A 27,378-nucleotide genomic window follows, 5' to 3' on the forward strand; every position below is an offset into this window, starting at 1 on the left:
CTTCTAAAAAGGTGTGAGATCCTTTTACAAGGAAATGTGATCTGTGGGAAATAATGTTTGTCCTGTAGGGATTCAGAGCGAAACCATTGGCTTCAAGCACACTTGGGAGGTTTTGCCAATTGTAAGTGGCGGTGGACCACAGCCAGTTAACGCAACCCTGTAGGTTTCTCCTTTCCCTGGGTGTTGAGAGGGTGTGACAGCAGTGCTCTTTGTATTTTGAGGATAAGAAGGGTCAGCTCCTGCCATTAGTATCACTTGGTTGCTACTGCTGCTGCTGTTACTGTAATCACATTTTTTATTTTATTTTTTAAAATTAATTAATTAATTAATTTTTGGCTGCGTTGGGTCTTTGTTACTGCGCACAGGCTTTCTTTAGTTGTGGTGAGCGGGGGCTACTCTTTGTTGCAGTGTGCGGGCTTCTCATTGCGGTGGCTTCTCTTCTTGCGGAGCACGGGCTCTAGGCATGCGGGTTTCAGTAGTTGTGGCACACGGGCTTCAGTAGTCGAGTTGTGGCGCATGGGCTTAGTTGCTCCGCGGCATGTGGGATCTTCCTGGACCAGGGCTCAAACCTGTGTCCCCTGCATTGGGGCAGGCGGATTCTTAACCACTGCGCCACCAGGGAAGTCCCACATTTTTTAAATAGTCAGGAATTTTGTTTATGATTCTCTTTTATTCCAATCCATGTAAAGTGATTCCTTATTTCTGGGTTTTAACTTTGAACATTTATGTAGTAAAATGGGATGATGGAGCAGAGAAAGTAGCAGGACTACTTCAAGGAAATAAAGAGAGTTTGAGGATATTGAGGAGAGATTTACACTAATATATAACTGTGGTTATCAGAGTGATGTGATGGAATTTAAGAAATGTGTATTGATATTTAATTGAATGTTAGAAAATGTGTCTTTAATTCTGTCTTCCTTCTTTTAGAGGGGAGATCTGTGAATCTGCTGCAACTACATGCAGAATTCAATGCCTCTGTGCATTTTGTTTTTGCTGTGGAGAAGGTTCATTCTTTCATTTCGTTCATTTCTTGGCACATAGTAGGTGCACGGTGTGAGTAAAAGAATAAGTAAAGTGAAGTAGGTGATGGGCCTTATACGCCAGTGCAGCCTTGTATAATCAGCAGTGCAAGTTGTGATCCTTCCTATAGGAAAGGCGGAAACTGCAGCTGGAGGGTCAGGGACTCCGGGAAAGTCCATGGCTCTTTGTTTTGCATCAGCCTACTGTTTCCCGAGATTCTAGCCTCAGCCTACTTCAAAAGTACTTCTGGCTTCAGAGAATAAATAGTAAGATCTCGATGCTAGAGTGTTGAAAAAGTAGGAGGACGATGACATGGGTAATTGGTCTCATTCCGTGAACTAAGGTACAGGCTGCACTGATCTCTTTCTCTCTTCTTGCAGGCTGTGGTTTTCTGGGTGTGCAAGCAAAGGCGTGAGGTTAGGGCATGATGCCCTGAGGACTTGCAGTGGATGAGCTGCTGGTATTAGCTTGCCTATACTTTTCAAAGGGGTTGCAAAATAGATATGCAAACTGATATTTAATTCATCATGTATTTATTGGGGCACCTTTCAGGCAGGAGCAGGGTGGGACACGAAGATGAAAGAAATGGACCTTTTCACAAGGAAACCAAGAGCTGTTTACAGAATCCTCATCTGTTGAGACAGCATAATGTGAAGACGAATTTATTTGCTTAGAGTTATTTGAACAAATATCTGAGTGTCTATTTTTTGTATATCAGTGGACTAAAAAAAATTAAGTTTTTTTCCTATTCTTTTACCATTCATTCCCTATTATTGAAATTATTTTAGCACGGGTATTGCAGTAGCTTTAGGTCCCACTTGTTGAAAATATGTATTGATGTCACCTTCCTTGAGAAAGTGCTAATATGCCTCCTGGTGGTATTTAAATACTACTGATCACTACCCCGTGATACTTTCCCTTTCCTGGTTTCCTTGAGTTTACTTACATTGTTCAGTCAATTCTCAAATTTCTTCCAAAATGAAACTGGAGGAAGAGAAGAGAAGCCTGCAATCTCAGCTTTGTGGCGGTTTGGTTCTGATTTAACTACATGCTCCACATCCAGATCGGGACCTTCAATAAACTCCTGGCTTCACCCACCATCCACCAGTGACATCGCCCAGTTCCATGTCATTAGTCTTGAACTCCCCTTCCCACCATGGACCCCCAACTCCAGGTGTCTACTGGGAATTGGATCCTGGATGTACCTCAATCTGAATGCATCGTTTTTCATCCCAAACTTCTTCGTCCTTATACTTGCCCCCTGCCCAGCCACCCAAGCCTAGACATCTCAGATTTGTCCCCCTCCTCCAAGGCGCCACTCACCCACCAAGCACCAAAACCTTTTAAATAAGTCTCAGCTCTGCGTTTTAATAATTATTTGTGTTAATTGTGTTTTCACTCCACTGCTTTCCCATGAGTCTAGGCCCTCCTGACTTCTTCGCTATTGGACTGACGAGCTGCCGTGTTTACCCTTTCAGTGCTTTCTCCAGACTCCTCCAAGCCTTCTGCAGAAGAAATGCAGATTACACTGCTGTGCATTCAGGGCTGCCCCAGGGTTTTCAGGATGAAGTTCACATGGCTGAACTTAGTCCCGGAGCCCTTCATCTTCCTCGGGTGATAACCTCAATCTCTTGACGCTCTCTAAAATCATCATGGTAACTGACGTTTATTGAGTACTTGTGACCTGCAGGAACCCTTCCAAGCACTTGCTCAGAATTAAGTAAAATAACATATGCAACAGCCCTATGCAGCACTGAGACCCAAAATGTGGTGGAACTGTCCAGGTCCCACAGCTGGGAGGGGTCACCTCTCTGAGCCTCAGTCGTCCTGGGGAACCCATCCAAGACTGGCAACCTCGCGCTTATGAAAGGAGTGGAGGGCACTGCAAATGATGGGATGACCTTGACTTGACCGCCCCCCGCCCACCACCCCAGTTCCAGGTCAGCCATGGGGAGGTTTTCTGTGAGATGTAAATGGAAGGAAAGCAGAGATTCTGTCTTTCTTCAGAATATGTTCTGCCAAAAATTAAGGTTTCAAAACTCTTTGTGCTTGGCTAAATCCATTAGATGGCACTGGATTTCAAAAGATTTGTGTGAAACTTTAGTATTAAAGCGATTTGTGGATTAGGGGAAATGTTCAACTTCTAAGGTATTTCTTTCATCTGTCAAATATGGAGGAGAAAGGATTGACACACAATTAGTATTTATTCTGTGTTCGCTTTTTAAAAAACCATTGCTAAGCAGGTTATACTAATGAAGAGTAGTTGTTATAAAGAATTTTATTATTTAGTTACTTTTTGAATAAACCTGCCAGCTGATTAAAATGAGCTTAATTTAATCAGCATTGTCTTGCATACTGAAGATAATTTGGGATAATGTCAAGGACACGTTATCTCTCCTTTGTAGAAGGTGGTGAGATAATGAGTGTAGCAAAAAGGAGTCAGAAAATGTTTGAAGTTTTTCATCTTTGCCTCTGGGTGGATATTTAAAAATCACACTTTGTCTTTTTGCATGCAAATTAAACTGAAAGGCATTTTGTAATGTAACATTAGTGTTATATTTTACAAAACAAATTTGTTGAACTCTGATCTTTTGCTAATATTGGCTTGTGGTTGTCAGAATGAAGACTGACTTTTTGTTATATATCAGTATAAACTGAACTTTCATTCAGAACTTGGAGTGAACAGAAGTGGTGCGTTTGATGCGTCTTCAATGGGAAACAAATGACTGAGAAGCAGCGACTCCCAGTTCTTCTATTGTGATTTTCTTAGTCACCTTTTGCTCCTGTGTCCCTCTTCTGCTCCTCAAAGTCAATGAATGCCATAGAATCTTCTGAATTCCTGTCTTTTAAAGCAGTTAAACTCTCTTTTTTCCTGATGATGCTTTTAGATGGAAGCTAAGATATCAGTAGGAGTCTGGTTCAAATTGTGAAGTTAGCAGTTAAGGGATTACTAACCCCCAAGTGAGTCCCCTATACAAATGGCAAGTTGCCTTGGAAACAAGGCAGGTTCCTTCATTTGGAAGTATGATCTTGCCTGTAAATGCCAGAGATGATGATTTGCTTACCTCTGTTGCACCATCTCTAGGTCTAACGTTGTGCCGAGATGCTTTCTGCTTAACTCCTTCTCAGTACTGATGGCTTGATGGAACCAGAGCCAAGTTTTCTTTTCTCGTGCTTCTAATTTTAAACATAAGTTGCAAAATTTAGAACTAAGGAAGTGATCCTTTAAATTTCTGTTTTAGGATGGGAAGTTTTCCGCTACCCACTGCCAAAAAAATAAAGTATTATAGTTCACCGGATTTGACTGGCAAGGAATTTTAGTGATGAGTCATTTGTCATATATTCAACAGTGGAATCAGGGATGGGTTGCTTAGGGAGAGTATGTGAACACATTGTTCTGTGAGGTGGTTATTTGATGAGCCGTGGCAGATTTCTCCTGTGAGCCTGGAATCGCCTGATACGTATGCACTCCATACAGCACAGAGTCTAGGGCACAGGTGGATGGGAGGCTGCCCTTGCGACTTGAGGCTTAAATCGACTCCTGCTCTCCTCTCATGTAGATGTTTGTACCTTGCTAGGTGCAGGGGTGGTGAGGGCATACGGAGACAAGGTTTTCAGGTCAGTGGAAGAGGCCCTGGCTTAATTTACCTGGCTAGCTGAGGAGGTAAAAAAGACTAGAGGGGCTTCCTAACCAAGGTGTCAACTCAGCTTCAGCAGACTCACCAAGTGGAGGCAGAAATCCAGAAGTGCAGGACGGCGGGCATGAGCAGTGGTCCTGCCTGGTGGTAATTGTGGTGCTGCGTTTCTGGGCTGAACAATCACGTTGCAGCCTCTCATCCCTTTGGTCTGTGGTTCAGGGGTGGGGGATAGTTGAGGCTGGTGCCCTAGACTGTGGAGTCCGTGTTCAATGGCATGTCTTTGTGGGACAGGGAGGGGAAGTGCCATTCACGCATACATACTCCGCAAAGCTCAAGTCTCATCGCTGGGGCTGTGGGTTTTCGTCGCGGACCTTTTAATCACAGTTTAGAGTGAAGCATTGATTGAAAGGCTCTGTGTGTGTGTGTGGTTTTCGCCTGTCTCATTGTGCCCGTCTGTTTTCTACGTGATGTTGGACTTTTGATTAATAATACATATATTTTTAAACTTAGATCCCCAACCCCCAGACTATGGCATTCATCAAAGGAGTGACTCCTGGGGGAGTCTCTCATTTACAATTCGTTAACGCAGCTCTTCCTGAGTCAATGTGTAACGCGTACTGATTGACAAGCTAAATTGTGTACAGATTAAAACACCTTGTTGTTGAATCCTGTTTCCACCCCTCGCTCACTTTTGGAGAGATGTATGTTAGGAGGTTGGCAGTGGCAAGGAGACGGGGGCAGGGCACCCATAGGTGAGGACCTGCTGCCTCTCAATTCTCAAGCCCCGGAGCTGGAAGTTGAGACAGATTTGAGGTTGAGGCTCCAGGTACAGTGCAGGGAAAGGACTCCAGCTCTTCACGTTTCTTAGCTTAGCCGGGAGGGAAAGTGGCTACGCCTTCAGCGTGCTCATGGCATTTAGAGTTCTCTTCTAAGCTCTGGGTTTTTTGGTGTGGGTTTTTTTTTTTTTTTGTATCAGACAATATACACTTAATTTTTAAAATGCTGATGAAGCAGAGAATTAATCTTGCTTATATAACATTTAAAGTTTTTCAGTGGCAAGCTTGAGATTCTCCTTCTGTTGTGACCTTGTTTTTATTAGTACAGCTTGTATTACTACTATTATAAAACACCACTGGCCCAAATATATTCTTTTGCTGTTGTTTTGCTTACTCGACCAGTAAAACTGTAGCTTTATTTAAATGAGTTTTTTTTTTTTTGCTTTTTTTTTTTGTTTTTTAGCCCAGGTTTGTCTATTTTATTTATTTATTTATTTTTATATTTATTTTTGGCTGTGTTGGGTCTTCGTTTCTGTGCGAGGGCTTTCTCTAGTTGCGGCGAGCGGGGGCCACTCCTCATTGCGGTGCGCGGGCCTCTCACTGTCACGGCCTCTCTTGTTGCGGAGCACAGGCTCCAGACGCGCAGGCTCAGCAGTTGTGGCTCACGGGTCCAGCTGCTCCACGGCATGTGGGATCCTCCCAGACCAGGGCCCGAACCCGTGTCCCCTGCATTGGCAGGCAGACTCTCAACCACTGCACCACCAGGGAAGCCCTTAAATGAGTTTTTAATGAACCATGAGAGCAAGTAAGGCTCGGAGAATGACTAAGGATTTAGTGTTGCCTCTGTCATTAAAGTGAGTTCAGTCATTAGAAAGCTTACAAACTGATTTAATAGTTTTTTTTTTGGCCCATGTCTACACAGTAATTCATTATTACATCATTACCTTTGATTCTGAGGTTCATAGGGCTTCTTTCCCAGTTTTACCGTAATCTCTTTGAGGGGAAGCTGCATGTGCTCATGGTAAAATCACAACAAATGCTACCTCCTCCAATTTGGTGTCAACCCATATGTGTGTGATTAGCCAATTTCAGATTCATTTTGTTCTGTCTTACTGTGCAGTCTTGCTTTTTATTAACACTTCAGCAATAGTGTTATGTAGTTGTAACCTCATGGATGGGTACAAACGGAACAGTGGCCCTTGGTAACGGGGATGGGAGGGGGAGGGGTTTACATTATGTCTGACAAGTGGGTCAGCCAGCTGATGGCTACAGCATTTGCATGTGTTCATTGTGGTTTGCGGTTGATACACTCAAGGCTATTAGTTGAGCATAACTCTTAAATTGGGAATCTAATTAGTCTGAAGGCTCAGTGGGTGACACAGTGTGTCACCCTGAGGGACAGCAGAATTAAATCCCAGCTCTGAAATATAAGCTGGGGAGTGTCATAGGTGAATAGATTTCACTGTGATTTCCAGATGAAGCACAATATCTTTATTAAGCATCTCTGTCCATGAAATATTGCCTTCTTAAAAGATGCTGTTAGCTCTTGTGGGACAGTAACCTTTGATCATCCACAGGTAGGAGCTTGTGATGGTGTTGGTCTCCTTGGTTGTTCAGGTAGGGAATGTCTTACCCCCTCCTACATGGTATATTGTTTGAAATGACACTGTTAAATATTTATCTCGTTAGGTTCCCTTCTTGTGAGTAGATAACATACTGCACTAATCTATATAACCGTGCTAGTGTCTCTTAGTTTTCCTTTTCTTTTTTCTTTTGGCTGTGCCACACAGCTCGCGGATTCTTAGTTCCCCGACCAGGGACCAAACCTGGGCCCCGGCAATGAAAGCGCCGAGTGCTAACCACTGGACCATCAGGGAATTCCCTACCATGTTTTTAAAGGTGTGTCCTTGAGTCAAAGGGCAAAAAAAAAAAAAAGTAAAGGTATCGATATGTGTGATCCTAACTATAGAAACTCCTAGATTGACTTATGGGAAGAAAAAGTCATTTTTGGAATAGTGATAGTTTAGAACTGTATGTTATGGAGCAGCCTTACTTCCGTCATAAAACACATGTTATCTCCAACTACTTGCTTTTTATTGTTAGTTTTTTGGAATGTTATACTGTGATAGAGCTCTCACATTTTTACTGCATTTTCCCTCTGTTGCATTTATTCTTTACAGGCAAATCTGCCTATGAAACCTCCCTGCCATTGTTCAGAGATGTGTTGTTTTACGTGATGCCATCGTTATCTTGGGGGTTCAGAAGCATCATCATCATAGTCTTGTGTTAGGAAGAATATTGAAAAATGTGGCAAACACAGAGAGTTCCCCACCAGAAGCAAAATCAAGTGCATGTTGTCTTTTGTGTTTCTTGCCGATTTTGCTTTGATACCGTAGATGAAGTGATTCAGTGGAATCTGGCTTACTCATTGAGGCCAATCATGTTCCTTAGGTGAAGAAAGGGTCTTAAAGGCATCTTCAAGTTCAGTGTCATTTTTAGTATTTTTCCACATACTTTGGACCTTCTCCAAGGCCGGAAACATGATGCCTTTCTAAAGAGTTACAGGTCTTTATTTCACAGTCAAACAATTCGATATATTAATGTTGAGTGTGCAAAAGATGTTCATGAGGCCCATAATAATCAACTTTTTCTGGATATGTGCAGCCCTTACATGAAGAAATCAACAGAGACAGATGGATGACTCAAGGGCTATGGCAGTAAAATGGCTTTGGAGGACGTGTGGCGTCTGGGCCTAGAGTCTTGGCGACCTCACTTAGGCAACTACTTGACTTACGTCCCCTGCCATTTCCTGTATGAAGACAGAATCTGCAAGATCTTTTGATTCTTTTAAAAAGCTCTTCTGATCAAGACTGAGTGATGATATCTTTAGCATGGTTACCCTCAGATATGTTCAGAAAGTTTTAGGTAGTGGTATCAAAATTATGTTAACTTGGTAAGGTGGGGTGTTAGCTTTAGTTAATCAAGAATGAATAGAATTCGATTCCAAGACTTGTAGGTGCTCATAGCCTGGAGTTTCCTAGAAGACCTTGCTGTCGACTTGTTAGATGCTCCAGGGCAGTGAGGTTGGGAGAAAATAAGATCTCTGAAGTTGGATGGGTTTGACTTCCAATTTCAGGTTCATTCTATACTTATAGCTAAGCTCTAGTCATATTAATTTTTCTGAGTCTCAGTTTTCTTTTCAGTGAAATGAGTTGTAAAAAGCTGCTCTGTGTTTGTGTGAGGGGTTGAGGGGAGGATGGAGGGCACCTGCAGAAGAACTTCACTCTGTGCTTATTGTGATGTTGAATTTTTCTAGCAAGCCTTCTCCTTTCCTTTTCCTGTTGTTTCCCCCTCTTATTATTGGTGTATCAAAGAACTTTGCCTCAGTCTGTAGTTACTCTTGAAACTGATCCTCAGTTTTCCAGAAGTATATATTTATCAACCACCACACTATCACTTAATAATAGCTAACAGTAAGCACACGCTTGTGTTCTGAAAGTCGACACGCCTTCTCTCTTATTTATCACAAGTCCAGGAGGAGAGGTCTTGGCACTAGATTAGTTTCCCATTGCTGCCATAACAAATTACCACAAACTAGTCGTTTAAAACATCACACATTGATTAACTTGTAGTTCTGTAGGGTAGAAGTCTGACATGGGTAACGTCAAGGTGGAGCAGAGCTGCATTCTTTCCTGGAGGCCCTAGGGGAGAATTCATTCTCTTGCCTTCCAGAGGCCCCTGCGTTCCTTGGCTCACGGCTCCCTGGCTTCGTCCTCAAAGCCAGAAGTGTAATCTCTCTCTAACCAGTGTTATATCTCCCTCTGACCACAGCTGGGAAAGGGTCTCCACTTATCCAGACTCCTGTGATTAGCTGGGGCCCACTGGATAATCCTGGACAGTCTCCCTGTTTTAAGGTCCTTGATCTGAATCACATCTTCAGGTCCCTTTTGCCATGGAAGGTTCTGGGGATTTGGGTGTGGACAGTCATGGGCATTATTCTGCCTACCACAATCACCATCCTCTTTCCAGATGAGGACAAGTAAGGCTTAGAAATGGCCGAGAGGCCAGTGGATTAGGCCAACATCCATCTAAGAAGTAAGGTCAGAGCTGGTTTTGAATGTAGTTCTCTTTGTGAATTCTATGCTCTTAGCCACATGGCTACACACAGTTCTGGGCTTTTAGCTCATATTTTTATCCATGAAAGAGGCCACCCTTGATCCAAGTGGTTTATATATGCATTTGCATGTGATGTTTACGAAATGGGTTTTCTGTTGGAGGGTTCTGATGTCTCAGGCAGCTGAAATGACTTGTTCTGAGGGAGGTGGAAATGTGTGGCCAAGTTTGGAGTTTTATTTATAGGTGGGTCATCGTGGGTGCTATCCTAAATTCTGCCTGTCTTTTCTCGTGGAGACTGGATGGGTGAATGGATCAGAAGAGCAATGAAGTAATAACTATTGAAAGTTAAAGTGAACTTTCAAAAACAGTCTACTTCATGGACAGCAGTGAAGATTCCATCTGTTAAAATATGGATTTGAGTCACGTTTCACAAATTTAAAAGCAAGACATTTCCTTTATTTTTTGAAGGACATGATAGAGATTTTTAATATGTGATGTTTTTGTGAAGGTCTCGTTTTCTTTTGCTGTGCTACTGTGTATTCTTGTGGAGTAGATTTTCTAAAATCATATATCCTTCCCAGTTTAACACAAAACTACTTTATGTCTGAACCTGGCACTTAAATTTTGGTTTAAATGAAAGCTGTAGAATTGTATGTTATTGGCATATTGCAAATCACCAACTGTGATTCTGCCACTGAAATTCAAACAGCATTTGTTCGTGGCACAGTCCAGATTTCATAATTCTTGTGTTTTCTAAAAATGCTGAAGATAATTATTGAAACTAATATAGTGTATAAGTTCTTCCATCATGTGTGTCATTTAAGGCTCGTTCTTTGTAATTTTCAATCTCCATTTTCAGTTTGCAGAAAGGACTTGATTCTTGAGAGAACACATCATTGTGAAAAGTTAATAACAAAACTTGAATTTCATTTGCTTCCAATTAAGCGCCAAAATGTCAGAACTTAATATCTTCAAAATGCATATTAAGCCACACACCTTGTGAGAAGTCTGATGAAATTAAAATCAAGTACAGAAATTCAAAATCCTGATGAAGAGCTTGAAATGAATATTGTTAGCTTATCAGGGTTACCAAGGTACCTTGACTTCTAGTTTTATTTCCCAAATTGAAAAATTTAAATTGGATGTTACTAGAGGGATGAGCAATCTAGTGCAGGATCATCAAACTACGGCCCGAGGGTCAAGTTTGGTCCACTGCCTGCTTTGTAAATAAAGTTTTATTTAAACATAGTCACCCTCATTTATTCATGTATTGTGTACGGCTGTTTTCATGCTACAGTGCAGAGTAGAATAGTTGTGACAGAGACTGTTCGCACAGCTCCAAAAATATTTACTATCTGGACCTTTTAAGAAAAATGCTTGTTGACCTCTGATCTGTAGAATGTCTGTGTTACTAATATGTGGAGATGCTTGTCAGATAAACAGGCTGATTATATATATGTATATACACATACATATATATACCTACAACACACACACACATATACTGTATATGGAAACTTTAGTGTATATATACAAACACCTTTCCATTTTTTGTAACTGCTAAGGATTTCTTTTCCCACTGATGTTGCTTATTATAAAGTTGAGTGGCCCAGCTATTCATCTGACTTTAATTTCTTCTTACCACTTAACCTTCCTTCAGATTGTTTAATCAGCTAATTATATAAGATGCCACAGCAGGATTCTGAGCTTCCTGTTTGTCTCATGTCTCTATGACCTTATGGTGGTTTTCTTTTTTGACTTATGAATTGATTGATGTCAATAGCATTTGTTCAAAATGACAAACTGTAATTATAAATACTTTTCATATTCTGTGAATACACCTTTGGTCTGTTAACTGACCGGAGTATTGGCGTTGAAAAGGCTTGGATTGGAGGCAGAAGGTGTGGTTCTTTTTGTGTGCAGTCCTGACTCTTCTCTCCTTGGAAGGCTGAGCTTAGTTCGCCAGGCATGGGATTGGAGCGTGAATGACCAAGATGTTCTGTGCCTTAGAACTTTATTACTCTTTGAGATTTTAAAGAAATGCTGCCACTGTTTAGTTATAAGAAGAAATAGGTTGAATTTTAATTTTTATGGTACTTTGTTATGCTTTGTATTATGAAAATTTTCAATTTTGATATAGTTTTATATTTCAGAAAAGTTACAAAAATAGTACAGAGTGCTTCCATATACCCTTCATCTATCCCTAATGTTCACATCCAACATAATCATAGTGTAGTTATCAAAGTTAGGAAACGAATAGCATTGAGTCCATACTACTCACTAATCTATAGCCCTCATCTGAATTTTGCCTCTTTCCCACTAACGCCTTTTGTCTAGCCCACGAGCCAGGCAAGGGGCTCACACCGCATGCTGTTCATATTTCTCCTCAGTCTCCTCCAATGTACACAGTTTCATCAGCCTTTTACTTTCCCGACCTTGGTATTTTTAAAGAGTAGTAGTTATTTTACAGAATGTTTCTCAATTTGGATTTGTCTGATGTTTCCTCACGATTAGACCAAAGTTATGCATTTGGGGCAAGAGTACCATGGAAGTAACGTTGTGTACTTCTCAATGCATTTTTCAGAGGGTATGTGATGTTGATGAAGTGAAGTGACAGCACTTGGTGAAGTGCTGTCTGCCAAGTTTCTGCCCGCAGACACTACTTTCTCTTTTTAATTAAAAAGCATCTTATGGGGAGATATTCTGAGATATGCCCATATCTCACCATACTCTCACCCATTAATGTTAGCATCCATTGGTAGATCTTGCCTGAGATGGTTCTGACTGTGGAGGTTGCCTAGTGATAATTTCTCTTTTAGTTATTTTTTCTATATTTATTAATTGGGATGCTCCAGGAAGGAAAAGCTGTCCATTCTCCACCATTTGTTTATTTATTTCTTCGATTATTTACTTATATCATTATGAACTCACAGATGTTTAGTTTATCTCGGGTTATAATCTAATGCTATCATTATTTGATCGTTTACAAGTGTCCCAAATGGTTTTGGCCCTTGGGAGCTCCTTAAGGTTGGCCCTAATTCCCTTTGATGTGCTTCCTTTGATGTGTTCTTTAGCATCACAAGGTGTTCCAGGCTCATCATGTATTTTCTCTGTCCCCAACCCTGGAATTAACTATTTTTCTAAGGAGTTCTAGTTCATTTATTGGAGAATAGTATTAGAAACCATGATCTGGCCACTTGTGTTCATTGGTTCTTGGACCAGCAGTTTGACCTTGAAGGAATGTCATTGCTTCTAGGATCTCTCAGTGGACAGAGCTAGGACACGTGTATTCACATCCATCCATACCCGTCTGCCTACCTACTTATAAAAACCACAAGTTCATATTGATGCCTCTAATTCTAATCTAATACTACAGTATATTTCCTTGCTTGTAACTTCTGTTTCTGGCGGTGAGAACTTTGGCTCTCATTATCCAAAATATTTTTCTTTTTCATTCATTCCTGCCGTGTGTGCGTGTGTGTGAGGAGGAGGAGGAGGAGGAGGAGTAGTATGAGTTTCTAAACCACGCGCTTGTAAGGAACAACCTTACTAACTAGAATACAATATTTCTGTGAAGGTTCTTTTTGCCTTTAGCCTTACGTTAAACAGTGAAAAAAGAAATAGTTTTATGAAGTGACTCAGTTCTTTTCTTCCCCACCCTTTTCTTTGTGGTTCTGTTTTTCATTTGTAATATAGTTGGGTTTATTTGTTTGTGCTCCATTTTAGATTCCCGACCCCCAGACCCCACCTTGCCTCCTGGTCGATTTCAATTATTTATTTCTCTTTTAGGTATTTGAATCATTATGTTGGCTCTAAGAGTCAGAGTTACAGAAAAATATATTCCGAAAAGTGTTACCGCCCCATTTATCTCCACCATTGTTCCCATTCTCTCTTTCTTTCAACCCTGTTCCTACTAACTCCCTGTAGCCTACCCGTCTCATTAGTTTCTTGTATCCTTTCTGTGTTACTTAGGGACAAACAAGCAGATGCTGCACGGTTGTTAATATACCCTTCTTCCCATATGAAGGGTCCCTTATACCTTTTGCTGTATAAACTATATATCATGTATATGCATTATATATAGGTATATATGCACTTTCTTTTCCACTTGATATATCATTGACAAAAAGATTTAAATCCACTCCATCCCCTTTAGCATTCTGTGATATAAAACCATTTTATTTTTTTATTTTCACCCAGAGAATTTTGCATATGAAGTGTACGACTTAGAAATATAAAAGTAAAGCATCAAAACTCAGGGCAAGACTGTTTCTTTGAAGTTTCTTTTCCTAAAACATAACATTCCTGGGTGTGTACCTATCCATATTTTTCCTCTGTAGATTTACCTCAAAGGTGGTGTAAGTGTTTGGTTGTCATTTTAAATGCCTTTGTTTATAATTGCAAATTTACCTGTCATTTCTAGCTGGTAGCGGTGTTTGATGAGCAAGACCCGCATCATGGAGGTGATGGCACCAGTGCCAGCTCCACAGGCACCCAGAGTCCGGAGATGTTTGGCAGTGAGCTCGGCACCAACAGTGTTTCAGCCTTCCAGCCTTACCAAGCAACGAGTGAGATTGAGGTCACCCCTTCGGTCCTCCGTGCCAGTGAGTGCATATTTCGTCTTCACTTACGGGGACGCCGACTGTGTTATCCAGCCGTGCTCTTGTGAATGGAGTTCATTGTCTGTTTATAGCAAAAACTGATTAAGTTTAGAACCTGGGCGAGTGTCTTTTGCAACAGAGGGAGGCAAGATTCTTTACATTTTCATAGATTGGCCTTACTTTACTTTGGACTGGTAGACTTTTAATTGCTCACCAAAGGTAAATAAGGATAACAGTTAAAGTTATACTACCTGCATTTTTCTTTCCATATGTTTTGTATGAACGCTACAACAGATAGAAATAATCGACATCCTTCCATTGAAACCAAACACAGTGTGTTGGATTGACCATCAGCTTGGTTATAACAGTTACTTGAACTTTATCTGGAGACCAGGTGCTGAAGGGACCTCAGGGATTGTTATCTTCAGGGATCTGGAAGAGCTGCTATTAGATACCATCTCAAGGAACGAAAATATTGGACTTAGTGAGTTTATAGTAGGAATCCTAGGATTCCTAGTGCCCAAGTTCCGGGACACTAGCTTGAAGAATTCTGTAGCCATTCCTGCCAAACTTACAGTGAAGAACTTCTGCTAAACATTCTATTTAGCATTTGTAATTGTATAATCTTATCATTGAGCAATTGTTAAGACTAAGAAGGCCTATTTCAAGAAATTTATAACTTAAAAATCATTCATCTTTTAGGCACATCTATCTAGAAACATTTCAGTTTTTCAAGTGGAAAATTTAGTCTTGTGTGATGTTACTGGTAGTCTTCAGTAGATCTTCACATAGAGATAGGTAATAATATATAGAATATAGTTAGATAATTTTTAGAATATATAGTTTATTCTTATAAAACGCATCATTGTCACCACTTTTCACATTGGTAGCAGTCTGTAGCATTTTGGTAATTTGCTTCTAGATGTTCATAAACTATTTCTGCTTCCACTGTCCCTTGAGGAGATATATATATATATATATATAGAGAGAGAGAGAGAGAGAGAGAGAGTATATATATATATGGGGAATAAGGAAAGAACGTCAATTTAACAGTTAACAGATCCGACGACCCATCAGAAACCACAGGGAAAGTATGCCATATAGAGATGTAGAGGATTGAAAGGCACACTGCATGATGGGATGTGTACGTGATGCCCAGGGGATCGTGTATGGTTGCAGACCAATGTTAACCACTTTCTAAAATTGCGTTCTGTCACCTGGAGAAGAATAATCTTAGCGAGAGCTGGGCACAGTGGAAAATGTTTCCAAGGAAGCATGGACAGGAACAGCCGCTGTAAGGTGTTCTAGCTGGACCTTTCCTGTATCCAGGAGACGTAGGTTGTTTGTGCACATACATGAACAAATATATTTTAAACTGATTTTGTGGAAGTAACATTTGATTACTACATGGATACACTATTTAAAAAATCTTATGTAGGACTTACTTTGGGCAGTGTTTTTCAAAAGGTGAGGTGTGTACCATGTATGGTATATGAAGTAATATGTAGGGAGTGTGTAGGTCATTTTCTTTTATTGTACACTAGCTCATTAAGTCCATGCCTTAATGATTATCTGCTTGGAACAAGCTTGTGTTTAAGAAATGGATTGCCTAGTTTTTATTTAAAGAAGATTTTAATGAAACGGGAGTACAAGGAATCGTAGGTGCCTGATGTTTGGAAAACAGCGTCTTTATGTGAGTAATTACACCTTAATGTATATAATGAAATACAGAGCTTTTTGTTGTGTTACTGTTGTGGTTTTTTTATTCATGTGTTTTACAAAGCAAGGTGCACCTTTAATTTATCTGCACCTTAAAAATGTGTTGGAGGAAAGGCCAGTCCTGTCTTTAGGTTAAGAAGGATTTGGATGGCTTGCTGCCCATCCATTTATATCTTTTTTATTAATTTATTTTTTACTTTTTGGCCACGCTGTGTGGCACGTGGGATCCTAATTCCCCGACCAGGGCTCGAACCCAGGCCCCCTGCATTGGAAGCGTGGAGCCCTAACCACTGGACCGCCACGGAAGTCCCCCATTTATGTCTTTTGACTTCACTGACTCAACAAGATTTTTAAACCACCACCACCTATATTTGGCTGGCTCTGTGTGTTAAAATTTAAATGCTGTTTTCAACCCCAAACATCTCTTTTACCTTGTTTTAATTGAGAAAAGGAAGTTATATTTGAAGCATATGTGTTGTCTTGCAGTCATCAGTGAGAAAATATGCAAATATTCAGAGCAAGAAGCTCTGAATTTTATTTGCTAACGTTATTTAGATTTTATGGCCTTGGCAGGCACTGGGTAAATGCGTGTTAAACATCTACTAAATACAAGGTTTGGTGACTATGTGAAAGTTACCCATATGAGTCATTTTCTACAGTATTAATACCATTCATTCGGAAATAAAACAACAGTCGGTCTGTGCTGGCCAGGCCTTGTGCTAGGTGATCAGAGTTCAGAGTCGAGATAATATGGCCTAGTCCTTGCCATCAAGGAGTTTATGTTCTTCCTCTTTTTCAGATATGGAAATAAAGAAACCAACAATATGTAGAGATTTGTTCAGTGATGGAATAATCAACTCCACTTAGGGGCATGGTTAATAAAGGATTTCAGATAAATAAGCCTCAAATTTATCTTGAAGAAATAAAGTGATAATTTTCCTATGAATGAGTTAACTTATCTCCTCCATTCCATAAAAAATTGATGGAAGCCAAGAAAACTGTGGAAGTATTTTCCTATGACGTGAGAAAAAAAATTAAAACATTTTGTTTTCCTACCAAAGTTCATTTTTCCCTTCTGATTAAAAAAAGTAATTTAAAACATTTGGGCCTCCAGAAGTGCTGTGGGCCCTGGGCGTTGGACCTTCTCTGCCTTAGGACTGTCCACAATGGAGAAATGCAGCAGTTTTCAGGCCAGTAATGCCATTTTAGGGAGTGGTGCATAAGGAATATGGTGATTTGACATCAAACCCTTTGAACTGTTCTGGCATTTCTTGGAAGGTCTCTGCATCCTTCAGGCATAGATAGGTATACTTCAATTTAAAGATAAGCAGATATGGATAACCTGAGTAAATGTTCTTTTTTTTTTTTTTTCCAACCAGACTTTTGATAAGTTTGGGAGTATAGTCTACTTTATGCTTTTAACATGAGCTTGCTGTGCAGATACTCCTTTCTAGGATGGTGGTTTAGCATATTCATGGTTCAGAAAGAATAAGGCAAAGAAAGCCACATCATGCAAGGTCAGCAGTCTCACTCAGCTTCAGTTCGTTCTTCTCCAGGAACCTGGCCCCGGACTGTGAAGAGTAAATGAGATGTTTGACCTCCTCATAGTGCCTGACACACGACAAGCACTAGAGTAACAGGAGATTATAGACAGACGATGGTGATGATGATGTCTCTTGAGTGCAAAGCCAGTAGTTATGGATGTTCTAAAGGCGTGAGGAGTTACAGAACCCAAGTAAATAGGACATGTCTTCCTGGATAGGAAACACTGCCTTTCTTAGGTAGGTGGGGTGGAGTGCTTTCATACAGGGTCAAAGTGGAACCGTGTTCTCTGAACCTCACGGTTCTGTGATAGATGTTTAACTGTATATTTATTGTTCACAAATCCAGTTTTAGAGGGACCTACTGTGCTCAGGAGCACAATTTCCGGAGCAGATCACTGAGACCAAGTCTAGCAATTTTTCCCCCACTTATGATTTTTTTCTTTTTTAATTCTCAAAGGCTTTTTATAGAGATCAGACATTCTGGGGGTAGCCTGGCTTTAGAATGATGGCAGGATTTCTTTTCATCCCAGAATACTGATTTAATATTTCCTTTGGGAGAGCCAGACTGAAGATTCGAGATTCCTTGGCAGTGGCATATGCCCTAGTGATGGAAGAAGTCCTAGAAATAGAATTGCTGTAGAAAATTTGAGAAACAAAGTATCCAATTAGATTGTCTTTTAACATTTTAACCTTTCTGAGCTATGTTAACTTTATAGTTAATTTTTATCCATGTCTGGCAAAATGTTGCTGAAAATGGTGCTCTTTAACTAACTGGTAAGATTTTACTAGCTCCCTAACTTTGAAAACTTTTACAGAGACATCAAGAACTGCTGTACAAGGCTTGTGTCATAAAGTTAGGTGCCCCCGACCCCCGCCGCCTCTTTCTTGAACTCTAAATTTTTTTTCTTACTCAATAATATACGGATTGGTTTTGTCTTGCTACGAGATCCAAGATGTTTGGTTTAGAGACCTATTCTCTTAAGATTACCTGGTATTAGAACTATTTTCCGGATTTTATTTAAACATATATTGAAAATAGAAATAATATTCCTATTGTATTTCCTTTTAACTTGTGAAGTGGAGCATGGCATACAAATGGCATTCTCAGTATTTCAAATAATTACCTTCTTACTGTGCAAGTTCTATTCAGCATATAAAACCCATCCAGTTTTGTTGTAGATGCAATCTGATTATTACATGTTGACAAGGTCATATATCTATTAATTGGATTGGAGATGGGATACAAAATTGCTGTAATTATTGTAATTTTCTAGCTAATTGCAGGGTTGGTGGTGAATATTTTACTTCTGCAAAATGAAAAACAGTATTCCATCAGAAGTTGTTTTATGGGGTTTCAGACATTCTGTTTCATATCTTTGGTGCTTTTTGCCCACAGAGTATCTCTTTTGTATCTTTTTTGTGTATGGATCCGCCTCTGAATGTCAGAGCGCTCATTGGCAGGGATCAGTGGAAGCAGCAAAGACAGAGAGCCTGGAGTACTCTCAGCTACCTCTTTGTTCTGGTTGCCACAGTACCTCTATTGTTTATTTGTAAACTGGAGTCCTCTCCTTTCAGACTTACAATCAAGGTTGGATGGGTCAGATCCCACTGGAAGAGGACTCCTGTGCTCTGCTGTCCTGTCACCTGTGCACTCAGAAATACTCCCTGAAATGAGCGTTCTTCGCTACATTCAGACTGTTTATGTGTTCTTCCTTGGCGTGAATAATTAAGTGAATTATTGGCCGGCCCACTTCACATTGTAATACGGGGCTTACGTTGCATGTTCTGTGTCTTTTGTATTTTTTGCTTTATTGAAGCTGAGCCAGCTTCTAAGAGCTGGAAGCCGAATTGACATTTTAAAAATAATGGTGTGTATACAAGGTGAGTGTGTTTGGAGGGTTGCAGGTGGGGGGGCCGGGCTACTGAGGGGGTGTTGGGAGCTTGCTGCCGGGGATGGTGCGAGCAGACTGATGTTTATTCCCTGCTGGAGTATGAACTGGAGGCGCAGGTGACAATTGCCAGGCCTAATGAGCAATTTGGCAGATAAGACGGGCTGTCAGGCGACAGCAGTTCAGCAGCAGGCACACTGTCTGCGGACCAAGATGCTTGTTCCAGAGATTGCATTTCAATACCAAAAAAGAAAGCCTTCTTTTTTGTTGATATCTGGCGTTGCAAAGATGTGTGTTTCATCCTTCAATTTAACAGTGAAGTAACCAGCAATCAACATATGGTGATTTTGGTTGCAAAATTATTTTTAAACTTGCCTTTTCATGTGGTCTTCCATTAAGAAAAATGGGGGGGGGGAACGACAAGATATATTTTCCCCACACCAGAACACAAGAAATGTTAGGTTTTAAAATGCTAATAAAATGTAAGCGATCAGTTGCTTCATTGGGCTGAAACATTTCATCTGTGGTCTTTACATTGGAACTTAACACTCCACAAGGTAACAGTGTAGTCTTTTCATCATACTGTGTCATTTATATCTGCTTCCTTTACCCAGGAATCCTTCCACAGAGCACACGAAAATCTAGACATGTGCATGGATTCTCCCCACAGAGGCTATGAGTATACTGTATTGCATAAAGGACGCTGGGGACAGGTTTCCACATCTTTGTAGGATGGAGCAGTCCCTTAGGAAACCTCCAGGTCCATCTCCCCTGTTTACCGTCAGGAAACTGAGGCTCAATGGAGTGAACTAACACAGTCTGTGCTTATGGCATAACCATAGCACACCTCTTCATATTCAAGACAAGTGGAGTTATTGCCGAAAATGTATGCACACTTACTGTATGTCAAGGTCCCGTTGTGGCATTTCCAGACACCAGACTTGGAGTCAGAACATCTTTGGACTTCCCATCTGACACCAGTATTTCCGAGTTATCTTTCAGCAGAATAATCATTTGCTTCCTACATTGTTTAATTACATCTTTGTGAAGTACTTAATTTAAAAAAATCTCCACACATATGTATACAGTATTTTACACTTAATAATGGTGACTGTTGGGCCACTGGGAGGAGGAGTATATTTTAGAAACTCTCTGCCCCATGTAATCAGACGGACTTTGGCCTGTAGTTAGCGGGTGGTCCTTGGTCATTGAAAAGGCTTCCTGTAGTGTTCACGGCACCATCTGTGCAAGATCTCCACACCCCAAACCTTATGGAACTGGACTCTTTGTGCACAAAGTCTCTGTATCTGTCACACCTGCTGAAATCTAGGGAAGAATAGTTTTACAGATTCCTTCCCCACCCACTAAGATTTCTCCACTGTCCAATCACTTCTGTATTTCTCACTTGTTTTTGTCCTTGGCTAGTATATTTTACTTGACCCTGAGGCCTTGCTTTGTAGTCTTGCCTTTGTATGGGGATATATCTTATGTGTCCGATTTTTTTTCTGTTTATCAGGTGCAAAAATGGTTACTGACACTTGAAAATTTGTAAAAGTGATATAGCTATGAATATATTAAGAAAGTACAATTTAAATCGAAGCAAGAAAGCCCATTTTCAAATGGCAATAAGAAGTGCATTACATAGAGAAAATAATTGTATGAAAATGTTTGAGCAGACACGATTAGATTGTAAACAAGCTTTCTTTTTCATTTTCATTCTCCATTCTAACCAGGTATCTAGGTTCTTTTTTCTATTAGCACATGTCACAGAGAGACCCATATGTGGATTACTTTGTCATCATGAAATCCTGGCAGATAACATCTTCTCTTTTCTTCTTGCTGCTCTTGATACAGATCTCTTGTATAGATCTTCTTGAAACTGTGTTTGCTTCTTTATTCTTTCATTGCTTTTAATGTCAGAAATGGCTTTGCGTTCCTCGTTCTGTTTGCTCCTGTCTCCAGCTAGAGACCGGCTTCATCTCTCAGAGTCGTCGTGTGAGCCCCAAATGGGAAGGGATCGAGAGGCAGCCCTGTAGGGACACAGAGTGCTTGGTAAATGCGCCCCTGAGGTTTCCACCCCTTCTGCCTTTTCCCTGAAATGGACAGCTAGTGGTCCCTGTGATGGCCACGTTTCGAAGAAAAACCACCTTATGTCTAAATCAGTGTATTGATTCATTATACTATTTTGTATTTACAAATTTCATTTATATTGATGTATAAATTAACAATTTATTAATTATTATCAATTCATTGCCTACATTTCAGCAAATTGTTTTTCTCCTTAGTAAAGAGCCTGGGCACTGCAGCATGTGCGCATAGCGGCGTGAGATCGTGTGCCCCAGGACACACGTGAGAGAGGACAGCGCCTTCTCACAGAGAGATCTCTATCCAGCACTTTCTGTGACTTAGATTTGATGCTTCCTTTACATATTTCCCTCCAGTTGGCATTTGACAGAACTTAAATAAATCTAGAATTTTGATAACTGCAAAAAAGGGGACTGTGCTTCCGTTACCTCACCTCCTGTTTCTCTCTCTTGGTCTGAAACATGGTCCAGACCATGGCCCTGGCTTATTCTCGGGTACTGTCACACTGCCTGTTCCTTGGTGGAATGCCTTTCCATTTGTATTCTCTCCTAAAGTTGTAGAAAGTTTTCTATCCCTACATTTTTCTACATTACCCTCCATTTTCTATCTGTTCTGGGGATTAAGCCACCACTATGTGTTATTTTTCCAACTCTCTCTTACAGAGTTGAGAGTAAATAAAGCAATTACAGCAGCTCGTTGCCTGGGCTGCAGTTCTGTTTTGACCGTATTATACAAGCATCATTTTCTTGTCTTTATAGTGGTACCCTAGTAGTAAGTCTTTGTATGTACATATGCACATATCTGTGGCTGTTATTTAGTGAGGTTATATATGGAAGGAGCATAGGAGTAGCATGTACCTTCAGGAAAATAAATCATTTTGTAGAGATAATTCCCATGTTTAAAGATGGAAAATTACAACCGGAACCATCTAGGACCAATCATAATATGGGAAGGGCAGGAGCCAAAGGGCATTTCAGACTGCAACTCTACTCAGCCCATCATCACATTTAATTAAGATGTCAGTTTGTGCCATGGCTGATCCACTGGTTAATTTGTTATTTAGATCAGCTTGAGAAGTGTTTATTTTAAATATAGAATTTGTGTTAATGCATTGGAAAAGAATATTCTCTTGCTTGGCAGAGATGTTGCAGCCTAAAGATGTATGACTTAGAGCAACAAAAACCAGCTGGTGATCAGTTTGCATAAGTAGTATAGGGGTATCTACTAATGCTGGATAATAACCGTTCTTATGTAATCAGAGTCAGGGGGTTGGGAATGGGAGGCAGAAGCAAGGTCAATGATGAGTCACAGGGGCTTCCCTGGGGGTCCAGTGGTTAACACTCCGCTCCTCCACTGCAGGGGGCACAGGTTCGATCCCTGGTCTGGGAACTAAGATCCCGCATGCCACGCGGTGCAGCCAAATAAAGAAAAAAAAAAAAGAAAGAAGAAAAGATGAGTCACAAATCATAGAGCAGAACTGCATTGAATCCTGAGGATGGGTCTGTGATCCGTGGTCAAGGCTTGGGGATCATGTGTCCACTCTGAGGGGGGTGGGAGAGCCAGGTGGGCAGGGGTCTGTCTGGGCCTGTCCTTGGTGCTTCATCCAGAAAGCTTCCCAGTCTGCCTTCCTCATTTCCCTCCCTCATCGAGGACATGGCACCTCTTTTCTTCAAAATTGGGAAATTAGTTTGATCAGAGTTAATACATAAATTTTGAAGAGCAGGGTGTTTATAATTTTCTGTGTGTGTATATGTATCAGTTTTCTATTCCCGCTATAACAAGTTACCACAAACTTAGTGCCTTAAAACGATACAGATTAATCTTAGTACCATAAGTCAGAGTCTCATGTGGATCTCAATGAGCTAAAGTCCAAGGGTTGGCAGGGCTGTGTTTCTTTTGGAGGCTCCAAGGGAGAATCCCAAAGAAGGGAGAATCCATTTCTTTGCCTTTTCCAGCTTCTGGAGGCCACCTGTATTCCTTGCTTGTGGCCCTTTCTCCATCTTCACCATCAGCAACCTTGCATCCCTTTGACCATTCTTCTTCAGTCACGCCTCCCTCCCTTTCCTTCTGCCCTTCTCTCCATTTTTTAAGGACTCATGTGATTACATTGAGCCCCCCTGGAAAATCCAGGATAATCTCCACACCTCAGTCTTTGCCTTCATTCCACATGTACAGGCCCTTTTGCATGTCAGGTAACATGGCAGGTTCTAGGGATTAGGATGTGGACCAATCTTTGGGGGCCATTATTCTGCCTACACAATATACAGTTAATATATAATATTAATAATGTGAGGTAGTGTGAAAAAAATACCACTTCCATTGCTCTATGTTTGGGGCATTATCTTTCCTCATCAGGTGACTCTGGATACGACAATCAGTGTCTGACCCAACAACATTTATGTGATGATCATTTTGATGTAAGTACATTGGAAAGGAAAGTAATGAACGTTGGGACAAACCATCTCGTTAGAAGTATTTCGTTGAGACCATTTCTAATTTAGGTGAGCCAGATAGAGCAATATTTATAAAAACATCACTCTAGCCATTATATTAATTCTGTTTGCTTGACTTTCATGTAACAATTTGTTTGATATTTATCTCTTTTGCATAATTAAAAAGAATTTTCAGAGTATTGACTTTTATACTCTAAGGGTGAAATTTTGATTAGAAAAATTATGTGCAATTTGTGAATACTGAAAACATTGGGCAGTTTCCTTATCTCATATGTACTCTATCTTCTTGCTCAAGCTCTCCTTCTTACCTTCCTCATGACTTATTGTATTTGTTTTTTTAAGCTTTAAAAAAAATCTACAAAGTTATTACAGATGTTTACTTTAGTTATATTCTAGGCCTTCCCATAGAGTATCTAAAGAATGACTTTTAGGATGATTACATAAATTGATGGAGCTTGTGAGTATTAGATGTAATTTTCATTCTTGAACCTCCATCAGTTCGCATTCTTGAGCTCTTTTAGAAGTTTCTAATAATTCTGTTTTGAATGGCATTGAAGTGACTGAAGACTAGTTCTAATGAACCTTCATGAACACATTCATCTAAGGACCTTTTTTTGGTATTACTTCACCTTGTTTCCTTCTTTTGCCTGTAAAGAAGTGCATTGTTGGGCGTTTACCAATCTTTTAAAGAATTAAAAGTTTTCTAAAACAGCACTCTTTCCTCTTTCTGAGTTTCCTTATATGCTGCTTTATTTTGTAGCTGCTTTATGTACCTCTCTGGCAGTTCAGTTTCTGAATAATGGAATGTGATAAAAGACTGTTCATATCTGTGAACATAAAATTGCAACAGATCCAAGTTCAAATGTGTACTTGATCTTTAAATTTTATTTACCAGGGTGCTAACATTCCTTTAATAGGATTTTTCTTTTACACTGAAGAAATGTTTTATAATATTTTCCACTGAACACAATTTTATATATATTTCAATTTTCGTACATTCTGCAAGATTGTAAATTTAAAAGGGAACCTCGCAAACAACCTTCTACATCTATATCCTCAATTGGATATGCTTGATTCGGGGCCAATGCAATAGTCTTATTAGTGTAGAAAATTGAGACCCTTAATTAGAAAAAATATCTCCTGAAACCACATCTAAAATGACTGCTCTCTGCTCGATGATTACGTCATCCATCTTCATTCACTTCCTTTATTATCAAGACATACTGAATCGCTGCATTTTTGTTAAGGTCTGACTATAAGACTTAATTGTGTCAGAGGAGAAGTTTGGTTTAGCTATCAATGGTTTTGCAGTTGTGGTTATTATTCCTTACCAACTTTAAAGACAGAGTATATACTTAGAGGGAGAAAAAACCATTTTTCAACTATAAATAAATTGAGTAACTACTGCTGGCACAGTTTTATTCTCTGGAACTTGGCTGTTGTAGACTTGATTCCTGTTTACTTATTTACAGTGAATGATGCGTCACCATCATGGGTAACACAAATAATGATGCGTGCAATCTACTTTCTTGTGCAAGAGTCAGGACTGTCATGATAGTGGTGTACTAAACATGTTTGGAAAAGGTGTGCGTGCGTGCGTGTGATTTGCAGTGATTCCTTGCCTTTATTTTTGTATATTTCATAAGTATTATCTTTTTTTACTGACTGAAAACTGAGTTTAGATATGGGCTTTTTAACTTAAAATTTCCATAGCAATACTAAAGATTATTACATGACATGAAGGTATTGCTCATAAAACTAATGGGGCAGTTTTTTTCTGTATGATGAATATATTACGTTTCTAAATAAACGAAATGTTATGTTTTCTAGATTTTTTTCTTCATTTACTTTCATAAACTCTGTCCTTGAAATAAGTACACATCATACAGATGCCACACACCCAGATGGATTTTTAAGGAAGTTATTAATCAGATGAAGCTAATAAATAGTGAAGACTCTCTACCTGCATCTGACTGCTTTTTGTAATTTGCTTTCAATTCCTATGGGTTCCAAGCTTCAAGTTCTTATGCTACTCATATTTGAAAATTTTGTTTTTTTTCTGTCAGCTCATCTGCTAATCTTATTGGTAACTTTTATATTTTTGAGCATTTTCTCACAATAAATGTTAAGACATCAAAATTATATAAGAATATTTTTCACATTTCTCTACCATTACTTATTGTCTATCACTCCATTGCTCCTTGAAAAGATTTACTAGGTGTTTGGTGTGAAAATGCAGCTGTTTTATATCTGTACCTTGATTATCATCAAATATGCTTCATCTTTCTGAAAAATGGAAGAAATCAAACTACAGTAGTACTTGTCACTTAACCTTTTAAAAGTCAAGGCACGTCTAAGTAAATGGGTTCAGGGTCACATCTAGACTCACTAATCATGTAGTTAAATTTCATGTTGCATCTTAGACCTTTAATTTGTGAGAAACAGCACTTTAGGAGGCTTGACTTAGCAAATCTTTTTGGTGAAACTGAGCCTCTTCTGAATAAATGTTGTATTGATATAAAGTCAGCACAGCCTGTTAGGAGGAGATTCATTCAACTGTAGCACAGAAAATATTAAAGAAACCATCATGATGAATATGCAACTTTACACAGCTTTCCTTTTTAAAAAATTTAACCCTGATTGGGGAAAAAGACTATTATTCAGTATCATTACATTGCATATTTTCACTTGTCTTTATAATTTTCTCCTTTGCAAGGTCACTTGTCTTCTGTTCAATTTTTTAATCGTAGAAAATTTCAAGCATATACAAGATTAAAGAGAATAGTGTAAAGAAATGCCATGCCCAACTCTCAGTTCTAACAATTATCAATTTATGGCCAATCTTGTTTCATCTATACTTCCCCAAATGGGATTATTTCAAAGTAAATTCCAGATCTTATATCATTTCTTCTGAAAATATTTCAGTACTGTATATATTTCTGAAAAGTAAAACTTTAAATATATAACCCCATACAATACTTTCTTAATGCTATGTAATGTAATATTATTGTTAAAATTACTCTATTTTGTAAATGTGGTTCCATATTTGGCTTCTTTAAATCAGCATCCAAAGAAAATCTACACGCTGCATTTGATTGATATGTTTCTTTTAGTCTATAAGTTCCTCTTTCTGTGTGTGTGTCTGCATGTGTCTATATATGGGTATGAGTATATATATGTATACACACACACACACACACACATATATACACATTGCAATTTACTCATTGAAATTGGACTGATTCTCTGGTGGTTTTCCTCTGTCTGGAGCTGAATCCATCCCTGTGGCATCTACTATGTTCTTACATACCCTGTGTTTCTTATAAACTGGTAGTTATTAGATGTAGAGTCTTGATTTGATTCTGGTCTGAGTCTTTGACAACAGTATCTCTAGGTGGTATTGTACAGTTCACTCAAGAGACAAAGTCTGATTGTTTCTCATTGTGTGATATTAGCAGCATTGGTGATTATTGCCTAGATCCATTATTATTTTTTTTAATGTTTGCAGCATGTTGATATTCCAGTTCTTTCATTTAT

General features: G+C 39.6%; 1 protein-coding gene across 27 annotated transcripts in view; it reads left to right on the top strand.

Moving 5' to 3' along the window:
• Positions 1-27,378, top strand: part of PARD3 (par-3 family cell polarity regulator) — a 627,365-nt gene that overhangs the window by 235,984 nt on the left and 364,003 nt on the right. For all 27 annotated transcript variants that reach the window (XM_082449617.1, XM_082449635.1, XM_082449621.1 and 24 more), the window contains exon 3: positions 13,974-14,154. In XM_082449617.1, coding sequence (XP_082305743.1) covers positions 13,974-14,154 — 181 coding nt within the window. The remainder of the gene's footprint in view (positions 1-13,973; positions 14,155-27,378) is intronic.

The sequence above is a fragment of the Balaenoptera physalus genome (assembly GCF_965194825.1).
Source record: "Balaenoptera physalus genome assembly, chromosome: 2".
Taxonomy (NCBI): domain Eukaryota; kingdom Metazoa; phylum Chordata; class Mammalia; order Artiodactyla; family Balaenopteridae; genus Balaenoptera; species Balaenoptera physalus.